The 27,500-nt window shown below is 35.6% G+C and overlaps 2 protein-coding genes across 3 annotated transcripts in view; both read right to left on the reverse strand.

Moving 5' to 3' along the window:
- The window catches only part of LOC125682314 (WD repeat-containing protein 86-like), a 32,675-nt gene extending 21,296 nt beyond the window's left edge, over positions 1–11,379 (reverse strand). Inside the window, exon 1 of one of the 2 annotated variants that reach the window (XM_048922801.2) lies at positions 10,337–11,379. In XM_048922801.2, coding sequence (XP_048778758.1) covers positions 10,337–11,119 — 783 coding nt within the window. In that variant the 5' untranslated portion in view covers positions 11,120–11,379. The remainder of the gene's footprint in view (positions 1–10,336) is intronic. The other variant, XM_048922802.2, reaches the window with a different exon arrangement.
- A 14,274-nt stretch (positions 11,380–25,653) lies between these two features.
- Positions 25,654–27,500, reverse strand: part of LOC125682309 (TGF-beta receptor type-1-like) — a 49,301-nt gene continuing 47,454 nt past the window's right edge. Inside the window, exon 10 of the mRNA XM_048922792.2 lies at positions 25,654–27,500. This exon is cut by the window's right edge and continues 772 nt beyond it. The gene's annotated coding sequence lies outside the window, so the exon portion shown is untranslated.

Genomic DNA, 27,500 nt, shown 5'->3' on the forward strand with positions numbered 1-27,500 from the left:
AAGCAATTCAATGTAATATAAACAATATGATATTGATTTATAAGTGGGACATTCTTTATGTTCACAAGGTATCATAATTCTTGCATCTATAAAGATTTTGTTGGTATCTTAGAAAACCAATTATTTCATCACAGGTCCAGTATGGTAATTCACCTCAAGGATTTGGAACTAAATCCAGCACTTTTATTCGTCTTACAAGTCTCATTTTCACTATGCAATAATTTTACCTTTTGTTTAAAGTTGTACGGAAATCTTAGATCATCACGGAAACTATTTTAATGGATCTATAGAATCTTGATTATCGGCAAGTATTTAAAAAGATGATTCTAACTGAAAGGTTTCTAATAATGTCTTTTTGCTAAGCAACGGCCTTTTCATTAATAAAATCCACATCTCTGCAAATCAATTTTGATAGAAAAAAAGTCTGCAGAATAATATAATCACATATGTAGGATGGATATATATATTGATTTCCAAACTTGGATAAATAATGCTTAAGGTGGATCGATCCTCATGTCATTTATCAATATTAATGGTTAAAAGTGGAAAAACTGTATTAATTTCCACTCAATATAGTTTAATTTAATTAATAACCAAAGAAAATGTATATGTCGCCACCTTTTTAAAGATGTCAGACATACAAAAACAGAAGTATATATCAACATAAAATAATCACATATTTTCGTTAAACAGAATAATGAAAATTAATAAAAACTTGTTGAAATGACAAATTTGAAATGTCAACAGTGTAAGAAAACTGCTAATTCATAGATATATAAAAATTACTTGTGGATAATAGGGAAATCATTGTATCACAGACATGCAGCAGAGGAAATTCCAGCAAAGAGTTATTGCCCTTGACAACATTTTTTAAATTATAAATAATTGATTATCTATGGAAAATAAAAACCTTTTAGTATCAAAAGTTTACCTTTTTTTTTTTTTATTATTCAGTGAATAAAATTCCTCTGAGAGATATATTTCTAGCATGCGCAAAATTTATTTAAATAAAGATTTTGCAAAAACCTATGACATCACATGAGGATGGATCAACCTAAATTGTGTAGAAAATTATCAAATTGCTGAGTCGGTATATCAGGTTTTTACGGATTTTGAGATCCCACAAATAAACTGTCTTGACTTCTTTTACTCATTGAATACTAGCACATTAAAGCAAGACTCATATTAAGACACCCCCCCCCCCCAATACAGGTTTTTATCACCATAAATGTAGGAAATATTTCTTTTAAAAATTAACATCTCTTTGCTAAGGAATTACTAATAACGGATATTGGGTCAAATACTGTCTGAAGTGTTTCAAACCGATTGTTAGGCCGTTCTTGGCACACTGATATTGACTACGGATAACTCCGTTTACCTGATCAAGATATAGGGTTCATGGCGGATGTGACCGGTCGACAGGGGATGCTTACACCTCCCAGACACCTGATCCCACCTCTGGTTTGTCCAGAGGTCCGTGTTTGCCCAACTATCTATTTTGTATTGGTTATAGGAGTTATGAGATTGGTGATTGTTCGTTATCGTCACCTTTTTTATTCATAGCAAATAACGAAATTCTGTTAATCTATCTGGTATGTAAAAAGAACATCATACATGTATGCAAATACAAAATTAATCAAATTCTTGCATGATTTTTAAGCTTACATGGACTATTTATTGTTGCTAAGCAACTATCACTTGCTAAGGAACTTCATTTTAACTATATATTTTATAAATTACTTTTAAGAGATTAATCAATAGCTATTAGATATCAATAATTAATATCAATTGATCGTTGTTAACAGTTCTAGACATACAAATAGCTATTAGATATCAATAATTAATATCAATTGATCGTTGTTAACAGTTCTAGACATACAAATAACTTGAAATACGAATGTCAATAGTTCGACTTTTGTTGTTTAACAACAATCTTGTTATGATTAACCCGCAATGTGCAGAAACTTGGAATAAGGGATTGTTGTATTTTTATAGATGCTGATTGCAATATGAATGAAATAGTGAAAATGTTGAATCAGCAAATATGGTACAAAACTTTTAATGCTTACTATTCATTTTTTTCTTTTACGTTTTAAATATATCAAGCCAATACTTTTTAGGCAAAATAAAACAAGAGCAACATAATTTTTCAATATTACAAATATTAGAAATATTAACGTTAACTCACAATACATAAATCTCTGGTTGCTAGGGAGATTGCTAATGGAAGATGAAGATAACGAACAGTGATCAATCTCACAATGTCTGTAAGCAATACAAAATAGATAGTTGGGCAAACACGGACCCCTGGACACACCAAAGGTGGGATCAGGTGCCTAGAAGGAGTAAGCATCCCCTGTTGACCGGTTACACCCGCCGTGAGCCTTATATCTTGATCAGGTAAACGGAGTTATCCGCAGTCAAAATCAGTGTGCCAAGAACGGCTTAACAATCGGTATGAAACACGTCAGACAGCATTTGACCCAATGTGAGGTTGTATTGACGAACTAGATCGTTATAACGACCATAGAATTTGCGAAATGCTGACTTCAATCGAGACTGTTGAAACCCCTGTACCATCAACTTGTTTGTCAGTAGCTTACCTCGATTTAAAAACTGACTATACGCAGAACAAGCTCTTGAATATCGAATCAGTTGAGATATATAAACACCATATGCAGGTGATAATGGAATATTGCTACATAAATATGGGAAGTTGACGATGGAGAAGCTGAAATCATCCCGTTTATCGTACAGTTGCGTTGTCAGTTTGCCGTTAATGTCCTACTTTCAATAAAATATCTAAGTATGAAGCAGAAGTGGACGACTCTGTGGTGTCCTTTATTTCGAGCTCACAGGGATATATCAAATCGACATATGAATGAAAGCTATTATTGTTAACAGACAAAACGTCGTCAATATATCTAAATGTCGAATTGAAGGCCACAGCAAGCGATTTTTTCTTCTCGCGTAGAAGTGTTTGAATAAATTCTGCTTCCTATGAATATAGAAACAGGTCAGCTAACAAAGGAGCACAATTCGTGCCCATGGGAATTCCAACAGACTGTTGGAAGACCTGATCACCAAAGACCACGAAGATATTGTCAATGAGGAACTCTAGCCTGTTAATAGTTGACTAGTGATCAGTCATCCAAAAAATCAATTTGTTAAACACCACTCTGATTCCACCCACAAGTAGTCTGAGGTTAAAATTAAAAATATGCTGGAGTTCCTCATTGACAATATCTTCGTAGTCTTCCAACAGTCTATTGGAATTTTCATGAGCACGAATTGTGCTGCTTTGTTAGCTGACCTATATTTATATTCTTATGAAGCAGAATTTATTCAAAACTTCTACGTGAGAAGAAAAATATCTTGCTGTGACCATAAATGCGAAATTTAGATAAAAATGTATCGATGACGTTTTATCTATTAACAATAATAATTTTCATTCATGTGTCGATTCGATATATCCCTGAGAACTCGAAATAAAATACACCACAGAGTTATCCACTTCTGCTTCATACTTAGATATTTTATTGAAAATAGATATTAACGGCAAACTAACAACTCAACTTTATGATAAACGGGATGATTTAAGCTCCTCCATCGTCAACTTCTCATATTTATGTAGCAATATTCCATTATCACCTGCATATGGTGTTTATATCTCTCAGCTGATTCAATACGCAAGAGCTTGTTCTGCATATGATAAGTTTTTTTTTTAAATCGAGTAAGCTACTGACAAACAAGTTGATGGTAATGGGGTTTCAACAGTCTCGTTTAAAGTCAGCATTTCGCAAATTCTATGATCGTTATAACAATATAGTTTGCCAATACAACCTATCATTGGGTCAAATGCTGTCTGACTTGTTTCGTACCGATTGCTAGACCGTTCTTGGCACAATGATTTTGACCACGGATAACTCCGTTTACCTGATCAAGATATAGGGCTCACGGCGGGTGTGACCGGTCGACAGGGGATGCTTACTCCTCCTAGGCACCTGATCCCACCTCTGGTATATCCAGGGGTCCGTGTTAGACCAACTCTCCATTTTGTATTGTTTATAGGAGTTATGAGATTGATCACTGTTCGTTATCTTCACCTTTCATACATTCTTTTGACCTACCGGAAAGTTGATGTCGCAGTTCTTGGTTTATTGTGTCAAGGTCACACTCTTTTCAACCCGAAACCTTATTATTAACAGAATTAATAATCTAATAGACCCGATAAGACATATGGTAAACCGAATTTCCTATGTTAGATTTAGATTGTTGCACATTGACCATTATTTCTGGCACATTTCTGATATATTTTTGGAAGTTTTTCAATAAGAACACGGATGCATTTCGATACAATACGACAGAAAATTTCGGATCGTATAAGAAAAAGAATTTCAGTTTTATAAATCTCTTCCCTACAATTTTGTTTTTCACCTTAAATGATCAAAACCTACTATTTAATGTGTTTAAAATGTTTCATTAAAAACAAATCAAATTTATACATCATAGTAAAGTGTATTATTTACTGTGTAAACAATGTTTGAGGTGTGTTATTGTTTACAAAGTTTTGAAAATCTATGGTTATCGATCCTAGTTTATGATACACATCACATTTTAAGTATTCTTTAAGTAAAATGTGTCATTTAAAATTAATTGTGTGTCTGTGCATAATTAGGATGCTTTGAATTACAAAATAACATTTCACTAGTTTGTTTGTCAACATAAACGAGGCTCGATTCTTGATTACATAACGCAGAGATTAGGCTAGAATATTGCTCTTAACTTTGCAATAAGAAAGGTCCAAATTATGGTTATCAACATTGAATAATTTACATACACGTATTTTAATGTTTAACATCAAAAATGAAACATTTCTTTTAAAAAAAAACGTGAACCAATCCCTTTACAAAAAGAAAGAGAGTACGGTATCAAGTTGAAGACATCGCACAAATTTACTATACCTGGTTTTGCCCTTTACTACTTATTCTCATAGTTTTGAAAATATTTTCTTGCTTTGATTTTGTTCTGATGGAGACAAGACAGTACTTCTGAGGGAGTAAGCGATAGTTCATTACGCCGTTGATTCACCGGAAACATACCCCCTATGTTTTAAGTTCGCCAGACCCCACTTTTGTGTTCAATGTTTCAGTTGTAAGCAAAAAAGAGAAATGTGGCCCCATGACCGACATGATCCATAACTGAAGAAAATACACACATGACACGTATTTTCAAATTTGTCTGAAAGACAGCAGAATCCATTATCAGTAAAGGAAAAGGAGATACCTAAATTTCATAAGCGGAATGTCTGACTCGCTTGACGAGGTGCTGGTATCCTTATTATTTATTTTTTCCTATAAAATAGCTTGCCATGGAGAGTAGTCCTTATTTCATAAATATTTTATAATTTCTTCTCTTCGTCATTGTCCCGAATCAACTGTCGCAAATCGATGGGACAAGAACACAGCACAATTAAGAATCTGTATGATCAGCAACTCTTATCAACAATACTGTAGATATACATAATAATATTACTCTTATTTCCTCCCCTCTCCTCTAGATTGCTATTTTCAAAGCGTCACCTTTATGCCCAGAATTGGTTAACTCCTTAAACCTTCATACTTTTTTTATAACAATGTAACCCTTTCGTTCTGAATTTCTAGATAATTTCTGTTATACTAAACTTGGGAACAAAACTATCAAGAATCTTGATTTACATTTGTAAGAATTTAATATGAATTAAGACACGTAGGTTTAAAGTTGCATTGTATTTACATCACTGTGTAGGAGATTATCTGACGTGTGTTAGCGGGTTGAGGACTAATGATGGGATGTTGATATTGTAACATTGAAATAAAGTCTCTGATGATATCGATACAGCTATATAATCCCGGTAAACATAAAACTCGGAAAAGTCCCCAAAGTGCAACATAAATAACAGGAGTTTCACCTACTGGAACGGTGCCCCTTTCTTTCTAAATCTGACACCCATGTAAAGGAATCCATAATATATGATACTAGCTATTTGTTCTGTAAATCGAATGATAATAATAAAAAAAAAACACGTTGCTACATGTAGCATACGGATATTTTTTTTCAGGAATGTTTCCTTTTGTGGTCATAGATTATTCATGTGACACGCAGGGAATGGGATGATAAATAACTTGTCGGTTATTATATTACATTTTTGATGTCAGTTATCATATTACATTTTTGATGTTAAAAACCTTTATCCTGCAACTTGTTTTATAACGAATACAGTGTTTGAAATAGTGATTGAAAATGTTCATAGACAATTTCAATGTTGATATTGTTCCCTTCTTTAATAATGAAAGAGAATTACAAACGTCTACCAAAATATTTGATCTGACAAATATCTCATCATGATGTAGCATGACATGAATTATTAAAACCATGTAATATGACCCTTTAGGCAAATTAATTCTCAGATTCGGTAGCGTGACGACCTCAAGAGAATAAAGTCAAAACAATGTCAAACATACATTTACAAGAAATACATCGTACGTTTTCTAGGACAATCTGAAAGGTTTTTTTATCGAAAGATCTTTCTCTTAAATGTGCAAATAAAATCCCCATAAATATATTGCATATACGTTTAAGTTGCATGATGTTACATTCATTGAAAATTGCTAATAAGTTGAAATTTTATGAAATTACAAAAAGATATATAAGTAACTTCATATCATACAGAAATACGGTGCATATGATGCTTGTATTCACAGCACAAAATAATATCACTAGTAATTTGATTTGTAGTTGACCTAATATGGTTTATACGTGGTCTAAATTCCATATGGGACGAAAGCTTCTTCGCTCTCGCCCCATATGGAATTTACTGACCACGTATAATCATATTAAGTCAACTACAAACCATGTAACGAATATATCTTACCGAGTGCCTTTTTCAAATAGCATAAATGCATGAGAAATAAAATCTACTGAAACAACCATGACATCACACACAAGTGACGTGAAAAACTCCTTAGCTTACGTATTTGCATTCAATGTTAGACCTAGTGTCTGAATTCAGTATTAACAGTTGGATATTTGTTTCTTTGACCGAAGTTTTCGGCTGTGTTACTGAGCAGTCAGCCACTTTGAAACGAAAGTAAGGGTGGCAAAGGAAATAACTCGTCTACTAACCGTGTATATAAAACCTAATGGCTTCCATTGACGGTGTATGGAATATACGTGGTCTTCACGTGATCGATGTAAACCAATGATAATGCTACAAATTTGCAGGAGGTAAGATATATAATTATACACTCAGATCACCTTGGTCGATTCCGTCTAACCCCGGATGTATGATGTTCTCCGCCATAGAACTGTATAAAGTGACGTATAAAAACATGTTTAACGTCACTGATCAACTGGAACTACTGACAGCTCCCGCTAAATACAGTCCATTTTAACATAACTTTTTTTTTAATAACATTCTCAATGTTTGTAACTATTTCTCTTTGAGAATTATGGGCTGATTTTCTCGAAATAGAGTACAGTTTTCTAAGGAAAACTCGATAAATTCATTTTAAAAACATATTTTGATCACTACTTTCTGAAAGTGGAAGTTTTTCCGGGAGAGTAAATAGACAACTGCACAACACATGTTAGGCGTATATACATATCATTTACCGTCATACATCCGAGCCTAGATGTAGGGTACCGGAATCGGCCGAAGTTTGCCGAATGTTGCGTAACTTTGATATGATTTATATTCAACGCGTTGTGTGTTTTCTATTCCCGAGCCTTGACAATTTTGATATTTTTACTAATTGTAATGATAGCCATTTCGTCATGAATGCGTTGTAGTTGTAAACGATGGCATGCTACAACACTTCACACCCCTATACTTTTCGTATGTCGGCGCGAGGCGTCACAGTTCATACCATCATGTATTTTCAAAACTAAAGTTTATTTCTTAAATGAAATGAACAACATGATGCAGACAGCATAAAATAGTATGCACTGATCGACATTTGAAACGTCCATTTTTATTTTTGGAATTTTAAACAGAAACATTTCTTTTTGATAAAAAAGGAAAAATCTGATGAATTTTTAATCTAAAGAATTTAGATTGATCTTCTCTTCACTGTAAAATTATCTTTTATAATGTGACAATTCAAAACATGCACGTTATAAAAGAGAATAGGTACGAACTTTAAAATCGGAAACTTCCCAATTGTTACAAGTGTCGGTAATTGCTACAGTGACGCAAGACCGCCACATTATTTTGACAACCGTCATACGTAGCGGGCATCTTAACAAAACCAGTAGCAAACGATAAGCTAAAGGCACTAATCATTATTCTTTAAAAAGGATCCACAAATTACTTCAGTCAGTTTATAGACTTGGTACACTGAATATTCTATTAACCGATGTTGATGTACATATATATTCGTTGAATTCACCACGTCATCTACAGATCTGGAAATATTTTTAAAAAGTATTCTCAAATGCTGCTAATTGATGCTGGCATATATAGTAAGTGTTTTCTCAATGTGAACACATATATTTTCATATTGGCTGGTTGTATACTACATTTTGTGATGAATCTGCTTAAACTGCTAGGCATGCCACTCAACCCTTTTCATTTAGATCTAACAAAATATTTGTTTGGATTTGGCGAAAACTATCCATTGAGCCTTGGATATGGTTTATTAACAAAAGCAGTAGATTGAATGTCCGGTATTGATTCGAATTTGTAGTTTACAACTCATGACATTAATTTTTACCTTATCATCGCAACACCATTCAAAACCTGAAGTTTCTACATGTTTGCGTGGCTGAAACCAACAAAACATCCATTTAGAGGAAACTCTGTAAATGTCATACATCGCAGATTCGTACATTATAAGTGTTTGCTTACATTGATGTTGGATGTTTAGGCGATAGAATAATCGAGCGAAAACGCCGGGTGGGCACCGCAAGCGCATTGGTCATTAACCATGAAAGCACGAGAAACAAGAGTATCGATGAAAGTGGGCAGTTCCTTTGGTGTAAATTTTTAGAACAGCGGTATAAAACATTGGCCCAATATAGTACATATAAATTAAGTCCTTTGAATTCAGTCCATATTTTAAACGTTATGCTAAATTAAAAGACCCAACTAATCCAGCATTGTAACTTGTTCTTTTATTACAACCTTTTATGATAGTTGGATATGTACCGGATATAAAAAAAAAAAAGCAATTGAGATCAATTTCCCTAAAGTGTCAGGACAACAGGAAAATTGCGAAGTATTCGTGGAATGTTGATGTAAAAGTTGCTAGAACTTGTAACCAATCCTTTTATATATTCATACAATAAAATATGTTCAAATCAAATCAAATCGATGTGAAGAAAAAAAAAAATGATAAAATTGTGCGGTATAGAATAAAGACACGGATGCTTCATACATTTGGATTATGGCAACATAATTTTCTATGGTGTCACTTGTGAATTCCAGGTGAGAAGTTGTTGAGCAAGAATATAACAAGAATAGTTTGTTGAATTAAATATAGTGAAAACATATAACTTCAAAATTATCGCAGTCCACCAACAAGATGCGACGCAAAACATCACTCCCTCTAAAACAGTCACTGATAATTTGTTTCAAAGCTATGAAGAAAAAAGAGGTTTGTACTGAACATTACTTGACAATTCAAATCTCATTATGATGATACTAGATGTATTACGTAGGTACGTAAATGCCCATCGGCGGAGATTAAGCAGAGAAGGCAAATGGACCCGAAGAAATTCTAAACACCCCTCCCGGTGTCTGTAGAGTTTTCATTCCGAAGAAACCTGTTATGATGACTTTGATGCCTTTCAAAGTCTAATTTTGCGGGGGATGTTTGAAAATCTGCGTCAGCAGATTAGCACGGAGTCGTTGAATGACAACAGTACAAACATTCATACATGTCTCTTCTAAATTTCAAAGTAAAAATCAATTTTAAATTATTGTAAACTTGGGGGATCAAAAAACGCTAGAAAATAAATTGTCTTTACACGTCACTGCCACCTACTCCTCGTGTCAATGAACGTGATAAACCTGTTTGTAGACGACAAACTCTCTTTAGTAAGAAAGAAATGATAAACCTGTTTGTAGATGACAGACTCTCTTTAGTAAGAAAGAAATGATAAACCTGTTTGTAGATGACAGACTCTCTTTAGTAAGAAAGAAATGATAAACCTGTTTGTAGATGACAGACTCTCTTTAGTAAGAAAGAAATGATAAACCTGTTTGTAGATGACAGACTCTCCTTAGTAAGAAAGAACCGATAAACCTGTTTGTAGATGACAAACTCTCTTTAGTAAGAAAGAAGCCGATACCAACCTGCATGCATATGACGGAACCTGTGTGACCAGAGAACACTTTCAGCTGTTCTCCGCGCAGCAGGTTCCAACTTCTGACTGTATTATCCGTACCCCCCGTGAATAGAATTCTCCCGAGTGCATCCGTAGCCATGCAGGTTATTGCCCCAGTGTGTCCCACGTTGTTGCCGTCACGGTCCTTTCCTTTGAACACCTTCAGACACTGTCCTGTTTCAAAATTCCAGGATCTGGCTGTACAGTCAGCGGATCCGGTTATTAGAATGTCCTTACTTCCGTCCGGATCAACGTCATCGTCCATGTCTTCGTCGTCTGCTGGTATGAATATAAGGGGGTATACTCCTCGTTTGTGTCCCCTGAAAACTCGCAAACACTCCCCATTGTCGAAATCCCAGCACCTGGCTGTTCTGTCGTACGAACTCGTGAAAATAAAGTCCCCGGTGCAGATCATACGGTATATGACCGAGGTATGTCCGCGGCAGACCAAAACGCATTCCAAAGTACTTACATCCCATTTTCGAAGTGTTTTGTCAGCACTTCCGGTCAGTACGTAACAGTCCTCGATCAGAATACACGTGATGTAATCTTCATGCCCTCGTAATGTCCCAATACACTCGCACTGGCTAGTTTTAGTGCACCAAAGACGTAGCGATTTATCTTCACTTCCTGTTGCCAAGACGGATCCATCCTCACTGAGGGCCATACAATTAATTCCCTTTTCGTGCGCCTCAATACTCTCCAACAACAGTTCCTTTTTATTCGCCTTCTTGGATCCACACCCTCCCATCTCCACTCCGGTTGTCTTTTACAAAACTAAAAAAATATATCACTCACTTTTAAATTTGGTCTCAGAGAGTCAACTAAAACTCAGATGAATCGTCATAGTTGTCACCCTTTCGGTGAAGTCATTTGAAAATTCAAAAACGGGTAGGTGATTTTACAGATGTACGCAGTGTGCCGAGAACGAGGTAGATTGCCGACAGATACACGGGCCCGTTCCAGCAGCTTGTCCTGGGACCATGCGATCGAATATGCTAGCAGAATGGCGGAGAATAATAGGTTGTTAGGAATCCGATCGATAGTTCCAATTAATTATTCATTTTCTGCAATTGCTTTTAAGGGTGTAATCAATAAGTGTCAAATTTCTTTAATCTCATGATAAATGTATACTAGCATTTATAACCCATTTGAAATGACAAATATTTTTTTCTTCATTAAATATGATTACAAATCCAGCCGAAGAAAAACCATAATAGCGAATCGATTGAATTGGCCAAAATCAATGCAATAACAAGCTCAAATTATTTTTTTCTTATCTTCGCAAATTAGAGAAGTAGTATTATTTGGCATTATAGTTACGGATGTTATCAGCTGAAACAGCAACATGGATGAGAAACACTATTAAAAAGAAATCGATGGAGACTTTATTTTGTTATAAAAACACTATCATTTCAAGCGAGATCGATAAAATTTGAATATCGGTGGAGTTGTGAAGCTGTAGTGAAAACAAACACGGCCAATGTCTATTCACTAGAATGAGTATATATTGAATTGTGCATTCATCATTTTACCAAAACTATTCAAATGGGATATCAGGCGAAGTCTAGTTTGTTTTAAATGTCTTTGAAGATATGTGTTGGCCATTATCGTGTCACAACAAACAGAATATCATAGCGGAAACACACACGCACGTACACGCGCGCACACAAACACACGTTTTACTGTGTTGTCTACCTTGAAGTGTATGTAATCCATTCATTGTTTTGAAACGCTTGTTATTTTCTGTATCATTTCTTTAGATTTCGCTTTGAAGAACCTAGATAGAAAGTTAGATATAGATATGAAGTATATAAGTCGTTTGACTGAATGTCAGTCAGTCGGTTACGTCCCATTGAGAAATTTTCATTCAAATTGAGACGTCACCATTTGTAGATGAAGGACCACAAATTCAAACCTATGCTTAGCGCCCAGGGTCGTAGCAATGAGGGTTCTTTATCATGCCAGCGCCTGCAGCGGAACCTCCGTTTTTAACTTCATATCCGAAAGACCGTTCTAAATGCCGAGCGTTTGACGAAGGAGCAATTACTACCTATGTTTACGTCTTAGGTTTTGACACGACCATGGCACTAGCGGGACTCGAACTCACGACCTCCCCGTTTGGAAGCAAACGTTCTTAGTCTACCACTGAGCTACATATGTACAATATATGTACATGTATCAGTCCAGAAGTAATGACTAAGTAATGACTAAAGGCCTTAAGTACACCAGAAATTACGAAATCACATCTCCCCGCACCAAATAATCTGACTTAATAACATAATTTTCTGATGAGAAAAAAAAAGAAAGAAAAATTATTTGTGTATTCCTTGTTTTGATTCTGAATTAATAAATGTATTTAATATTCAAATTGACTAACTCTTGTGTAATTTTGGTTTCCCATCTATAGTTTAAACAATATTTATTCGTAAATAATTCGATAATAATGTTTACAAACAATGTCTTATACATGTAATAGATTGAGAAACAAGCCAAAAGGCTTATATTAATCTTGCTCTAAATATCTCACAAGTAAGAAGTGAATGAAAATTCTAAGTAAAATAAGTCGTATACTAATTATTACAATACATGCAAAAAGAAATAGGAATAAGAGAGAAAAGCTGGAATTGAGTATTGAAAGAAAAATAACACACGTTTATATGTATGATAAGTGTCGATACAGATCAAATGAATATAAACTATTGACAAAGTTGAAATAACAAATTGTAGAGTTATGCCATATAAACAATAAGTAATAAACACAGGTTTTCCACTTATTACAACCTTGGTGCACATGAGTATATTCTATATACAATATGACAGTATTACATGTAGATATAGTAGAACAGCTTTCAGAGGTAGGATCAGAACCTTTTACTTTCAACAAGAAATTTCTGGGCTAAATAAAAAAAATGTTCTCACTTTCAGATAAATTTTCATTACCGTATAACAATAATTCTACATTAAGTGGATATGGCAGTGTCAGAATTGTATTGGTCCTAACTCTTGAGTATATATTACAGCATAAAAGAAAATGATAAATGCTTTCTACTTCTCCACAAATGGGAAGAGGTGAATTGCATAATTTTCTTTGAAACATATGAAGATTAAGAGCATTGCATTCTAATCTCAATTTTGCATCAAGAGTTTGTCCGATTCTGGTTCCTACGTAAAAATAATTTGGAATATTAATGACACTTGTATTAAGATATTTCTTAGAGCGAGATAGAGAGTGATTTAATTGGACATTTCGAGGAAGTGCATTCCATTTCCTTATTGTAGCTGGAAAAAAATTAATTAAAGTATAGCTTGGTTCTAGAGTTGATTTCCTGCAGTGAATTAGTTGCTCTAGATCTTGTGTTGTAGTTGTGACCTTGATTTCTCAGATACTGTATAATGTTGTTTAGATATTGTGGAGTTGAATAAGTCAATGATTTTCTCTACGCTTTGACAATGGATCCCATCCCGTTTCCTTATATAGAAGATGCCTGGATGCTAGTCTATTACCTCCCGTAACTATTCTGGCTGCTTCTAACTGTATGTTTTCAGTTTTATTAACTAAATGTTCTGGTATATTGTCCCATATAATGTCAGCATATTCTAGGACGGGTCTTACAAATGAAAAATATAGTTTTCCTATCCAAGGTAAGCTTGACCCTTCGCAATATACTGAGGCGTGAATAGGCCTTTTTTCACTATTTCGTCTATATGGACTTGCCAAGATAAATTGCTACTGAAAATGACCCCTAAATGTTTATGAGATTCGACTTCTTTTAGATGAACATCGTTAAATATCAATGAAGAATGGAAAGGTTTCTTGACCTTATTAAATATAGTTAGACATTCTGTTTTAGTGGAATTAAAAGATACGAGCCATTGTTTTGACCATTTGTTGATTTTTTCGAGATCTTCATTAAGCAGTAATGCTGAAGTGTCTGCATTATCGACAACAATATAAAGTGATGTATCATCAGCAAACAGTTTGACCACACATGCAATATCTATGACCAAGTCATTTATATATATAAGAAAAAGTAGAGGACCAAGTATACTCCCATCTATAACAAAGGCACCTGAAGTATGGGTAATACTTGATGTAATCGCTTCAACTTTTCTTAAGCTTTAGAGATGGACATTCTACCGGTATAGTGAAATACACATGGTATGAAACAAGAATTTGTAAACAAACAGGGGGTCCCCGTTTCGGGGAAAATTTCCCAAGTAATTACAGCGTTAGCTAAGGAATTTTGGCGAGCGGCAGGTCAGGGAGATGTCATACTATAAGTTCCTTCAATTCAAAACCCATCTTATTTCTTTGATTTGTCACGATCTTGCATCCATTGATCGGGCTGGGGTTCTTCTCTTCCACTGGCAGCCTTACAGGAGGTTACGGAGTACGAATTTGTTACGCGTCGTGTGATTAGTCCCCAAATAGTCCCGAGACCATTCGGATGATTACGAGAATAAACAATGTCTGTGTGAACCAATCACATAACGCGAACAACAATAAAAGCTCATGCATGAAAGTATCTAAACTTGCAAAATGTTTTAGCTATGAAATGACTGATAATTTGGTCACTTTTAACGCAAACTGACAACTCAACTGTATGACAAACGGGATGATTTCAGCTTCTCCATCGTCAACTTCCCATATTTATGTAGCAATATTCCATTATCACCTGCATATGGTGTTTATATAACTCAACTGATTCGATATGCAAGAGCTTGTTCTGCGTATAGTCAGTTTTTAAATCGAGGTAAGCTACTAACAAACAAGTTGATGGTACAGGGATTTCAACAGTTTCGATTAAAGTCGGCATTTCGCACATTCTATGGTCGTTATAACGATCTAGTTCGTCAAAACAACCTATCATTGGGTCAAATGCTGTGTGCTGTGTAGACCGTTCGTGGCACACTGATTTTGACTGGATAAATCCGTTTACCTGAACAAGATATAGGGCTCACGGCGGGTGTGACCGGTCGACAGGGGATGCTTACTCCTCCTAGGCACCCGATCCCACCTCTGGTGTGTCCAGGGGTCCGTGTTTGCCCAACTATCTATTTTGCATTACTTGTAGGAGTTATGAGATTGATCACTATTCGTTATCTTCACCTTTTTTTGAATTATTTTTTTCTGAATTATACATGCTATGAACACGTTTCGAATTGTTTCTCTATGACGTCATTTTTGTTTTGTTTTACCGATATCGATTGATTGATTGCATCTTGCTTAACGTCTCGCTCGAGAATTTTTCACTCATATGGAGACGTCACCAAGACCGGTGAAGGGCTTCAAATTTAGGCCTATGCTCGGCGCTTATGGCCATTGAGCAGTGAGGATTCTTTAGCGTGCCACACCTACTGTGACACGGGACAACCATTTTTAAGGTCATCTCCGAGGACCCGTGACATTCACACCTGATGCCGAGCGTTTTGGCGATGGAACTGTCACTTCCTGTTTTAACGACTTAGTTCTGTCGCGGCCGGGACATCGAATGTAGACAGCAGAAGCAATAGCTACATCATGGCTTTTCTAAAGAAATGGGTTTTAAACAAGTAATGTAATCAACCAATCATAGATCATCACGATATTCGCCTTTTCCTTAAGTCTTTTCTCTTACACCTTGTCTTAATGGTAATATAACAAGAACAACAACACCAACACCCCCCCCCCCCCCCCCGATCTACTCCAAATCGAATGCACCGCCATTTGATTTATTTTAGTGTCCGCAAGTCTGAATCATACGAGCGCTATTACAAAATAAGGCTAATCCAAACACATTTTATGTTTTCAAAGTTAACAAGTGCGTTATACACGGGCTGCGCGGAAATTGACGTTGCTATTTTATTGATATTGTAACAGAAAGGGAGAAAATGCAACGGACCAGACCGGGATTCGAACTCGTGGCCCTCACTCCATAAATGTTTCAGACTTTTAAGACATCAACCCAGTTCCAGAAAAACTACAACGGATCAGACCGGGATTTGAGCCCTGAATCTCTAGACAGGTGCTCTATCAACTGAGCTATCTGGCCACCGGCGATCGAACTCGGCTGACCGCTACAATATTTTATGACGTTACTATTGAATTAGGCATTGATTAAAGATGTTTTGAGTGTGTTTTACTTCCACTTCTTCCAGTTTTAGAATGTCTACTCCTGAATGAAGTATCGATACTTAAAGCAATACAAGCTGTAACTGATAGCAAATAAATTGAAATATGTTTAACATATTTGTGATTGAATATATATAACTTCATAGAATCAGAGTGAATCTGAAGCAATAAACCCATCAAACCAGCAAAAAATGTCGATTCATGAATCATTGTCATCTTGTCAGTAATTCCTGCTCGTAATCTCCGACGTCCGAGATCTGGCCTGGAGGTTATAAAACTTATACCAGTGGCGGATTTAGGGGGGAAGGGGGGGACGCCCCCTAAAATTTTCAAATTTAAGGTAAATCGTGGTATTGGCCTATCTTGTTTAGAAAAATGTACTAAACGATAAAACAAGCAATTTCTTCCACTCCCGAGGAAATAAATAACAAAATCTTTTGATTTCTTGAATTTTTTAATTGGGAGAACTTAATTTTTTCCAAAAACCCTTAAAATTTGTGCCATTTTACTAATTTCACCATATTAAAAATGATAGAAAATAGTACAATGACTTACATAGGAGACATATTTCAAGCCCTATAAAATCTGTAAAATCCAAGAGCTTCCGGGGGCTTCGCCCACTGGGGATCTCAAGGCGGCCTGCAGACCCCCTGCCTCCTAAAGTGACACCCCCTGTAACCGCAATTCCTGGATCCGCCCCTGTATACCGTACTCATACTCAAACTCAGCCATGATTTAAACTCGAACAATCTTGAGTATGTACTCCATTTGAGTATGAGAATAATTTTGTAAAAGTTTTATAACCTTCACCTTGGAGATTGAGTACGATTTAGAGCACGGAGTTTGAGTATGAAAATGTGTTAAAGAAAGTTTTATAACCTCCATGCTTGCTTAATATCTGGGTTGATTTCAAAGTCCTCCAGCTCTCTATTCAAATGACAGGGACACAGATTGACCGAGACAGCAGGGAGCTGGACAGTCTTAGTCAAGGAAACTTGGGTTTCCTATTTCTCCCCGGGACGTCTAAACGCCATGGGGACAGTCTCCTCTCTCAGGGTCATGGTGCCATGCTCAAGGTCCAAATGAGCCTTTTGCTGCTCCAAGAACTCCATGCCCAGTAGGATTTGCTCCTGTAGAGGGGCCACATACAAATCCACACTATATTCCGTGCCTCCCAGGCAGACCCCCCACAGAGTGTGTATATGTGTATTGATGATGTGCATGTGCCAAGAACTTTGATTTTCTTCAATTTTTGAGAAAATCACACGGTGTTGAACACGTCAGTTTCGTAGAAATATTACATGGAGAATAATGAATTGTCGGTCTAACTCCTCCGAAGGTTTTAAAGTGAGGACCGCCTTCTTATTTTACAGTGTTTATATTAACTTATACGCGAGAAGAAAAAACCTCTTGCTATGACCTTCAATTCTACATTTAGATATACATGTAGATATCGACGATGTATTATCTATTAACAATAATAATTTTCATTCATATCTCGATTCAATACACGTATATCCCAGTGAACTCGAAATAAAAGACACCACGGAGTCGTCCACTTCTGCTTCATACTTAGATATTTTATTAAAAGAAGATATTAACGGCAAACTAACAACTCAACTTTATGGTAAAAAAAACTTCTCCATCGTCAATTTCCCATATTTATGTAGCATTATTCCATTATCACCTGCATATAGTGTTTACATCTCTCAACTGATTCGATAGGCAAGAGCTTTTTCTGTGTATGGTCAGTTTTAAATCGAATCAGGCTACTGACAAACAAGTTGATGGTGCAGGGGTTCCAACAGTCTCGTTTAAAATCAGCATTTCGCAAATTCTATAGTCGTTATAACGATCTAGTTTGCCAATACAACCTATCATTGGGTCAAATGCAAGCTGAAGATAACGAACAGTGATCAATCTCATAACTTCTATAAGCAATACAAAATAGATAGTTGGGCAAACACAGACCCCTGGATACACCAGAGGTGGGATCAGGTGCCTAGGAGGAGTAAGCATCCCCTGTTGACCGATCACACCCGCCGTGAGCCCTATATCCTGATCAGGTAAACGGAGTTATCCACAGTCAAAATCAGTGTGCTAAGAGCGGCTTAACAATCGGTATGAGACACGTCAGACAGCATTTGACCCAATGCGAGGTTGTATTGACGAACTAGATCGTTATAACGACCATAGAATTTGCGAAATGCTGACTTTAATCGGGACTGTTGAAACCCCTGTACCATCAACTTGTTTGTCAGTAGCTTACCTCGATTTAAAAACTGACTATACGCAGAACAAGCTCTTGCACATCGAATCAGTTGAGATATATAAACACCATATGCAGGTGATAATGGAATATTGTTACATAAATATGGGAAGTTGACGATAGAGAAGTTGAAATCATCCCGTTTGTCATACAGTTGAGTTGTTAGTTTGCCGTTAATGTCTACTTTCAATAAAATATCTAAGTATGAAGCAGAAGTGGACGACTCTGTGGTGTCCTTTATTTCGAGCTCACAGGGATATATCAAATCGACATATGAAGGAAAGCTATTATAGTTAATAGACAAAACGTCATCGATATATCTAAATGTCGAATTGAAGGCCACAGCGAGAGATTTTTTCTTCTCGCGTAGAAGTTTTTGAATAAATTCTGCTTCCTATGAATATAGAAACAGGTCAGCTAACAAAGGAGCACAATTCGTGCCCATGGGAATTCCAAATGCTGTCTGACGTGTTTCATGCCGATTGTTAGGCCGTTCTTGGCACACTGATTTTGACTACAGATAACCCCGTTTACCTGATCAAGATATAGGGCTCAGGGCGGGTGTGACCGGTCGACAGGGGATGCTTACTCCTCATAGGCACATGATCACACCTCTGGCATATCCAGGGGTCCATGTTTGCCCAACTCCATTTTGTATTGCTTATGGGAGTTGTGAGATTGATCACTGTTCATTAATTTTTTTGAAGATGTGAATGTGGCAAGGATTGTGAATTTGCTTTTCAATTTTGGAGAAAATTGCACGTTGTTGAACTTATTTGGTTTTCAGAAAATATCATGAAGTGAGTACAAGGCTTGACCTTTCCGCTCCTCTCACAGTTTTAAAGCTAGGGCCTTTGTAAACAACTTGAAAATGTGTGTATTGCAAAGAGTTTAATTCTCAACAATTTTCTTTGGTGTCTGAAATATTTTTAAAAATTAATTTGAGGAAATAGTTTCCACACACAACTCTTTCAGTTTTATACGATTTGACCGGAGGACCTTATTTTACAGAGTATTTGTATGGGTATTAAAGATGTGCATGTGGCAAGGATTTTGATATTCTTCAATTTTTGAGAAAATTACAGGTAGGTGAACTAGTAAGTCTTGAGGAAATATTATAAAAGTGAGTGCATGTTTGTCCTTTTAACTCCTCTCACAGTTTTAATGCTAGGACTTTTGTAAACAACTTGAAGATGTGCGTATTGGCAGGATGTCTTGTTGAGTGAGGTTTATAATAACAAGAGGCCCAGGGGCCTTATAGGTCACCTGAGTATCATGTAACAACCTTCCAATGTTTGAATTAGGTTTGTATTTAAATATAAGAATTTTACTTTTGGATGGAAGAAACATTGAATAGCTATGTGGTCATGAAGTACATGTGTCATTTTTATGTTCAATCAATAATCCTTTTTAAAAAACCTAGGTCTGAGACATCATAAAGAAAAAGGTTATTTACTCCTTAGATAAAACCAATATAAGAAGATTTTATCAAAGAATTTCTACATTTTCACTATATGACCAATAGAGCCCCACCCCAACACAAGAACCCCTGTCCCAGGGGCCATGAATTTCACAATTTTGGTAGAGGATTCAACGCTCATTATAATTATGCCCACAGTTTGGCTTCTTGATGTCCAGGAGTAAAGAAGATTTTTTAAAATTACACTCATTTTGATGGTTTTTGCCCCACCCCTCAGGCCCCAGGAGGGCAGGGACCACGAATTTCACAATTTTTGTTCCCCTCCACCCACAGATGCTATATGCCAAAATTGGTTGAAATTGGTTCACGGGTTTCAGAGAAGAAGCTGAAAATGTTCAAATGTTAACGCACGACGAACGACGACGGACAAAAAACAGATAGCAATAGGTCACCTGAATGATTCAGGTGACCTAAAAAGAAAGCATTACATTCATATTATGTTGAGTTGATGAAATAGATTTTGCATTTTAAACTCTTGCAAAAGTACATTTTATTGTTATATTAAAAAATTGAATTCTGCGAGATTCAAACCTATAATTCATAGATTTACAAGGTAACCCATATACCAAATAAGCTACCCTGAATAGATATGAACATTTAAAAGACCATTAAATATATTGCTGACCTTCCTTTATTCATCTGTTTCTAAACAAAGTATGTCGGCTTTATGATGGCGGGTACTACCTTAAATAAACTTCAAATGTTTGCGAATCAATGTCACAAAACAAACCTTTTAAAAGCGTATTGTGTATTGTTTACTGCACAGGCGATTGTATCGCTTGGGTTCGAAGTCGGAGACAAATTAGAACCCAGGCGATACCATTGCCTGTGGTTTACGGTACTCTTGTCGCGTAATCAAGCCTCCAGGTAAATGCACATGTAACAGTATATAGCGGATTAAGAAAATTTTCAGGATTGGGTGCTACGTTTGTTCCTTGTCTGTCCCAGAAGGGCGAAGACCCCCAAAATGACATTCTTATTTTTGTTTAAAATATATTCAATCAAAGGTAGGGAGGTAATCTGCTTTTCTTACACAGTGACGGATCTAGAGGGATAATCAATGGAAATAACCCGTGATTCTCTTCTGATCCCAAGTCACCTGCTTTATGTGCATATTGCTACAACGTTTGACCCATGCATGACGCTTACAGAGTACGGGTCCTTTGTTTTCAATGGCATATCCAAAAGACCCTCGACATTCCCGCGCGTCTGACCAAGAAACAGTCACTACCTAAGTTAAACTTTTAGGTGAAAAAGTGAAGATAACGAACGGTGATCAATCTCATAACTCCTAGAAGGAATACAAAATAGAGAGTTTGGCAAACACGAATTCCTGGATATGCCAGAGGTGGGATCAAGTTCCTAGGAGGAGTAAGCATTGACCGGCCATATCCGCCGTGAGTCTATATCTTGATCAGATAAACGAAGTAATCTGTAATCACAATCAGTATGCCAAACAATTGGTATGAAACACGCCAGGCAGCATTTCACCCAACGACAGGTTGTATTGGCAAACTAGATTTTGCCAAATGCTGACTTCAAACGAGACTGTTAAAACCTTGCAGTATCAACTTGTTTGTCAGTAGCCTGCCTCGATTTAAAAACTGACCATACGCAGAACAAGCTCTCGCGTATCGAATCAGTTGAGAGATGTAAACACCATATGCAGTCGATAATGGAATATTGCTACATAAATATGGTAATAAGTTTGCCATAGAGTTGAGTTGTTAGTTTGCCGTTAATATCTGCTTTCAATAAAATATCTAAGTATGAAGCAGAAGTGGACGACTCTGTGGTGTCTTTTATTTCGAGTTCAATGGGATATATCGAATCGGCATATGAATGAAAATTATCATTGTTAATAGATCAAACGTCGTCGATATATCTAAATGTCGAATTGAAGGCCATAGCAAGAGATTTTTTCTTCTCACGTAAAAGTTTTTGAATAAATAAGTATGCATTTAGGTTTTATACAACATCAGCAAACTTGCACATAAATGCTCTATACGAAGTTTGGCCCACCCTGGGATCAAAACCCCTACCCCGGGGATCATAAAATTTACAATTTAGGTAAAGGACTACCTGCCCTTTCTAAATATCCATCGTTTCAATTTAATATCAACAGCACTAAAGAAGACATTATTTAAGTGTTTTACACATAAACACTATATACCAAGTTTGGCCCTGCCCTGGGGTAATGAAATTTACAATTTTGGTAGAGACCTTCCTGCTCTACACATCACAATGCATTTAGTTTTTCTTAGATGTTTGCGGTTGAGATCTTTGAAAATTGGTCAGTTTTGGACAGTTTTTGCCCCGCCTCTAGGAGTCCTGAAATCTACAATTAATGTCCTCCTTGTCTCAAAGATGCTTCATACCTTGAAAAGAATTGGACTTTTAGTTATCTAGAAGTTAAAAATGTTCAATTTTTAACGAACGACGACAACCAATTGATTAACTCGGGTGACTTAAAAAAGTTTGGAAAACATAGTATTTGCCTTAGTTTTATCAGTCCAAGAGTCACAACTCAGCAAAAATTCAATGGACCAGAACAAAATTTGAAGTTGCTCCAACAGTAAAGCAATGTACCTACTGAATATCTGCAAGTATTACAAAAACAATCGGCCCATGGGCCACATCGCTAACCTGAGTCACCTTGGCCTGCCTTTGTTCAACTGTTGCGATTTTTAATATATTTATCGATCTTTATTCCCATGAAAAATGTTGACCCTGTACTGAGGCCTCAGCATAACTGAAATTAATTCACATAACAGAGATACCTCAGCACCAATATGACTAGTATGACCTTGTTGTTCTAGACAAGACCCAAGGTCATAAATCATAGTAATAGTATGGAATGAAAGATCTTGACACAAGAAATATACATGTACATATGTATATGACAAGGAAGCGCCATCATACATAATTCAGGATATTGATTAAAGGGAACGTATGGTCAAAAATTTAATTTTGATATTTGAAAACTGGTACCTTCTAGACAACAAAACCTAGCATAGAAAAAATAATTGCTGCTGATAACAAGATATAATCTGTCATTTACACTGAAAATTCAGCTGTATGGGAGAATCTCTTATCATGGCGGCTGATGACCTACATGCGGCAATTCATTACCGCTGCTGTGCCTATAGGGATAGCATTAATGGTTGCAGAGTAACACACTTTCCAATATCTATAATAATGCCTGAGTGTCAAGCGAAATTTTGCACTGTGGTTAGAGGAAAAGGAATATCTACCTTTAGCATCCCCAATCCCCAAAAAAATTATGTTATGAACTTTGTGCAAGATGGATCCATAACCTAGGAAATGCAAAATTAAATCCAAAAACATTTGTTTTTTCAAGAGATAAAATTGTATGTGAACGGCATTTTGAGAAAGATTGTTTTAAAGAGGATATAAGGGTAAGTACCAAATATATTTTGCTTTTTTTCTCAGTAAATATTAATGATTCTAAATGTATAAATAATCAGTGTTTATTTACAACCTTAAAAACTTTAACTTATGATCATTTTCTAATTTGATTTAATTCAATTTATTTTGATATCCTTATCCAGTGAACATTTTTGTACTGGCTAGAGATGAAGGATAAACACTGTATTCTAAATGCAACGTATGCTGTTTCCAACACTGTTTTATTTAGACACACCATGTCAAAGTCACTGTGTTGTGAAATGCATGGACATACAGAAGATATGTAATTTTCAGCATAATGTTCAAACTCCTTACAACATATACATTCTCTGCGACTTGAAAGAATGTCACAATGTCCACAAGAGCACCAATTTTTATCATTTCTTCTGTCATTTTCATCAATCCATTCCAAATCACTAGTGTTTTCATTTGAAGCTGCCAATAATTCCTCTTCATTAAACTCGGGCTCATATTGATATCCTTTGCAGTCAGACATGACCAGCTGCTTTCACTCGGAGGCAATTGCCCGGTATACGTCATAAGCAGATGGGATTGTGGGAAATATCTTAAAGAGCGATAACTTTATCTTGCAAAATGGCAGCCTCCAGCAGCTGATGTTTAGCTCTATTTATGAGCTGATTTCTACACAACTGATTACAATCAGATAAAAATAACCAGTGGGATTAATTACCAACTATAAAGTATTTAAGATGTGAATTTTTTTTTTTATACCATACGTTCCCTTTAAGTTGGGTTTTTATTAGTAGGTCAAACTTCCAGGTCAAGGTCACACACCAAGGTATAACAAGGTCTTCCCATAAAGAATTTATAATACAAAATATAATAACTTTACCTTAAATAGTTCAGGATATTGATTTGGTCAGGTTTCAAAAAGTAGGTCATGGTCACAAAATCAAATACAATCGTCTATATACACTATATGAAAGACCTACTTTGAATAGTTCCAAAGATTTTCAATAGGTCATGTTTTCTTAAAAATTTTAAAGCTCACACGATCAAAGTATGAAATGAAAGGTCTTGTCATATGAAATCTATATTCTGTCAGGAAGCTTTCATTTAAATTTCCACTTTTTTGGCCAAGTGGTTCTTGAGAAGATTATTAAATTTTTGATCCTTTATTGTGGTCCACTGTATTCCTGGGGACCATGATTTGCACAAACTTGGATCTACATTATGTCAGAAAGCCTTAAAACTTTGATCCCCTATTGTGGCCTGGACCAGTGGTTTTTAAGATTTTACCGCAATATATAAGCATGTAAAACTTCCATCCCCTATTGTGGCCCCACCCTACCCCTGGAGGCCATGATTTTAATACACTTGAATTAGTGTTATATAAGGAACCTTTCATGTAAATTTCCAGTATCCTGTTCCATTGGTTTTTGAAAAGAGGATTTTTAAATGACCCAACCCTCGTTTTGCCATTCCATTATCATCTCCCCTTTTAAGGGGGCATGGTCCTTCATCTGAATCCCCTTGACCTAAGGACAATTTGTATTCAGTTTGATTGAAATTGGCCCAGTGGTTTTGGAGAATAAAAATGTAAAAATCTTATGGGCAGACAGACAAAAAGCTGACAAGAGCTTTCAGCTCTGGTGAGTAAAAAGTGCTGAAAATTGACTTGCCAGACTGACAAATGAAAGGAGCACAAACCTACAGTACCCTTAGTCGGTAGGAGACTAATAAGTATGGGTAATGTTTTAGGTGTTAATATATACATGATGTTTTTCTAAGAAAACAAGGGGAATAAATATCGGTTTATCAAATATGCACTGTTAAGCGATTAACATTGCATTCACAAGAAACTAATAATGTACCAAGTTTATAGACCTTGCATTTTAATGTAAATAAAAAAGAAACCTTTTAAAGATAAAAGTACTACTACACTATACACATTACTTTGTCCCAATCTATAGTCATATTGATTCACTGGAAAGGCCCCTATTTTCAATACAAGTCAAACAATTGCATAAATACAAAGCATTTCAAAATTTATTTCCAAGGAAAAAACATGCTTTGACATTTATTTAAAATGACATATATCCAACGGTCTGAATCAAGTTTTTGTAATCTGAATGTTTTTTCTTCACTCAACTAGGAGGAAATACATTTATAAACTGAGCTTATCCTGACATAGCAGCAAAGAGAGCTTATATGCAAGGCAGAGCAATGTTAACAAGAGAAACATTAGGATCCAGAATAGCCTATAGGGCTTCATTACAACAATACCCTATCATTCAACTTGGGTCCCTGCTAGTAGAATAATACTTGCAACTTAACTGGTAGCCATATTATCAAAATGAAATTGTTTAAGGTTTGTTTAGTAGTTACAATGCAGCAGACGGAATCCCCATCACGGGAACAATGTAAAGATTATCTTCATGCATTTAGTCAAATCTTTATATTTGTCACAAGCAATGAAATAATGAATGATTTGAAAATTTTTAAACAAAGTACTTATGATAAAATGAATTAGATCTTTGTCTTTTGTATTCTACATTTTTAAAACCCATTCACGTGCTACAATTCAGTACATGTAATGATACACAGTACAAAACACAAGCTATTGCTGAAATAACATTTGAAAATTTACTTCTTGTCATGTAAATTTCTGATTCATGATTATAGACTGAAGTCACTAATGTATCAGTAGATGTTTATGGTACACTGTAATACATACATAATACACAAAAGCACTTTAACCACCCCTACTACAGTAATAAATACATGTGTTCTAAAATTCGCAATACATACATTTTTTTTAATGGCAATGATAATGCACAAAACAAATTCACATAAACAAAGATCATATACATGCATATAAAAGTACATAATGAAATAATACTAATTAAAAGCTGGATAGTAAACTCTTTTCATAGTCTGAAGATAATCTCCAGTAGTCCCCCCCCCTCTCTCTCTCTCTCTCTCATCTTGTACCTGAACTGTTAGAAGTGTCAATGATTCACAACAAAAGGACTCAATTCAGACAAACCAACCACCCATTTCCCGTTGAGAATTTAAAATACATGAACTGGGTATTGATAATGACATAAGACAATGGTATTTAGGCTTTCAGAAATCAGTAATATACAATGTACTTGTATAAAGACCTCTTCCCATCCGCCCCCATATTTAGTCATGCACAGAGATTTGGTTGCTATGTAACTCCTGCTTTAATTAGCAACCTTGCAGTGGAATTTTGATTCCCAGTATTTTTTAACAAGTCGTTTGACAATAATTTATAAGTAGATTAAAATCTAGAAAAATTCATTATGACTACTAGCAAAATTTGGGTACAATTTCTTTGAAGATCTTGAAACCTATCTTCCGCGGAAAAAATAAATTCCATTGAATTATTTCTGATTTAAATCTTCCAAGAATACACAGAATTTCTGAAGAGCCTTAAAAGGACTTCAATAAATATACTCGTAAAATTTGCAATGTACTTGCACTACAGTACATTAAATGACTCAAAAAAAACCCATAGCAGTCACTTGCCAAAATTGAAATCAAAAGTACATCACGTAAAGGAATTCACTGAGTACTACATGTATGTTTTACAATTTCCATCATTGATAATATATATTATTACAACATAGGTATATGTTTATTATTTTTCTTTCCATGAGGGTTATGTCAGGCAAATAAAATATATAAATCATCTTTTGAGAGTTCCCCTGAATTGGTATTAAAATTTAAACAAAATATATTCAATACCGTAAATTCCTTATTTTATGCGAGTAATTAATATCATAAAATGACTTGTAGTCGTCAAATCGTGAGAACATGAATTTCCAAGAGGACTGTTCATCAATAGTTTT

This window comes from Ostrea edulis, chromosome 2 (genome assembly GCF_947568905.1).
Source record: "Ostrea edulis chromosome 2, xbOstEdul1.1, whole genome shotgun sequence".
Taxonomy (NCBI): Eukaryota; Metazoa; Mollusca; class Bivalvia; order Ostreida; family Ostreidae; genus Ostrea; species Ostrea edulis.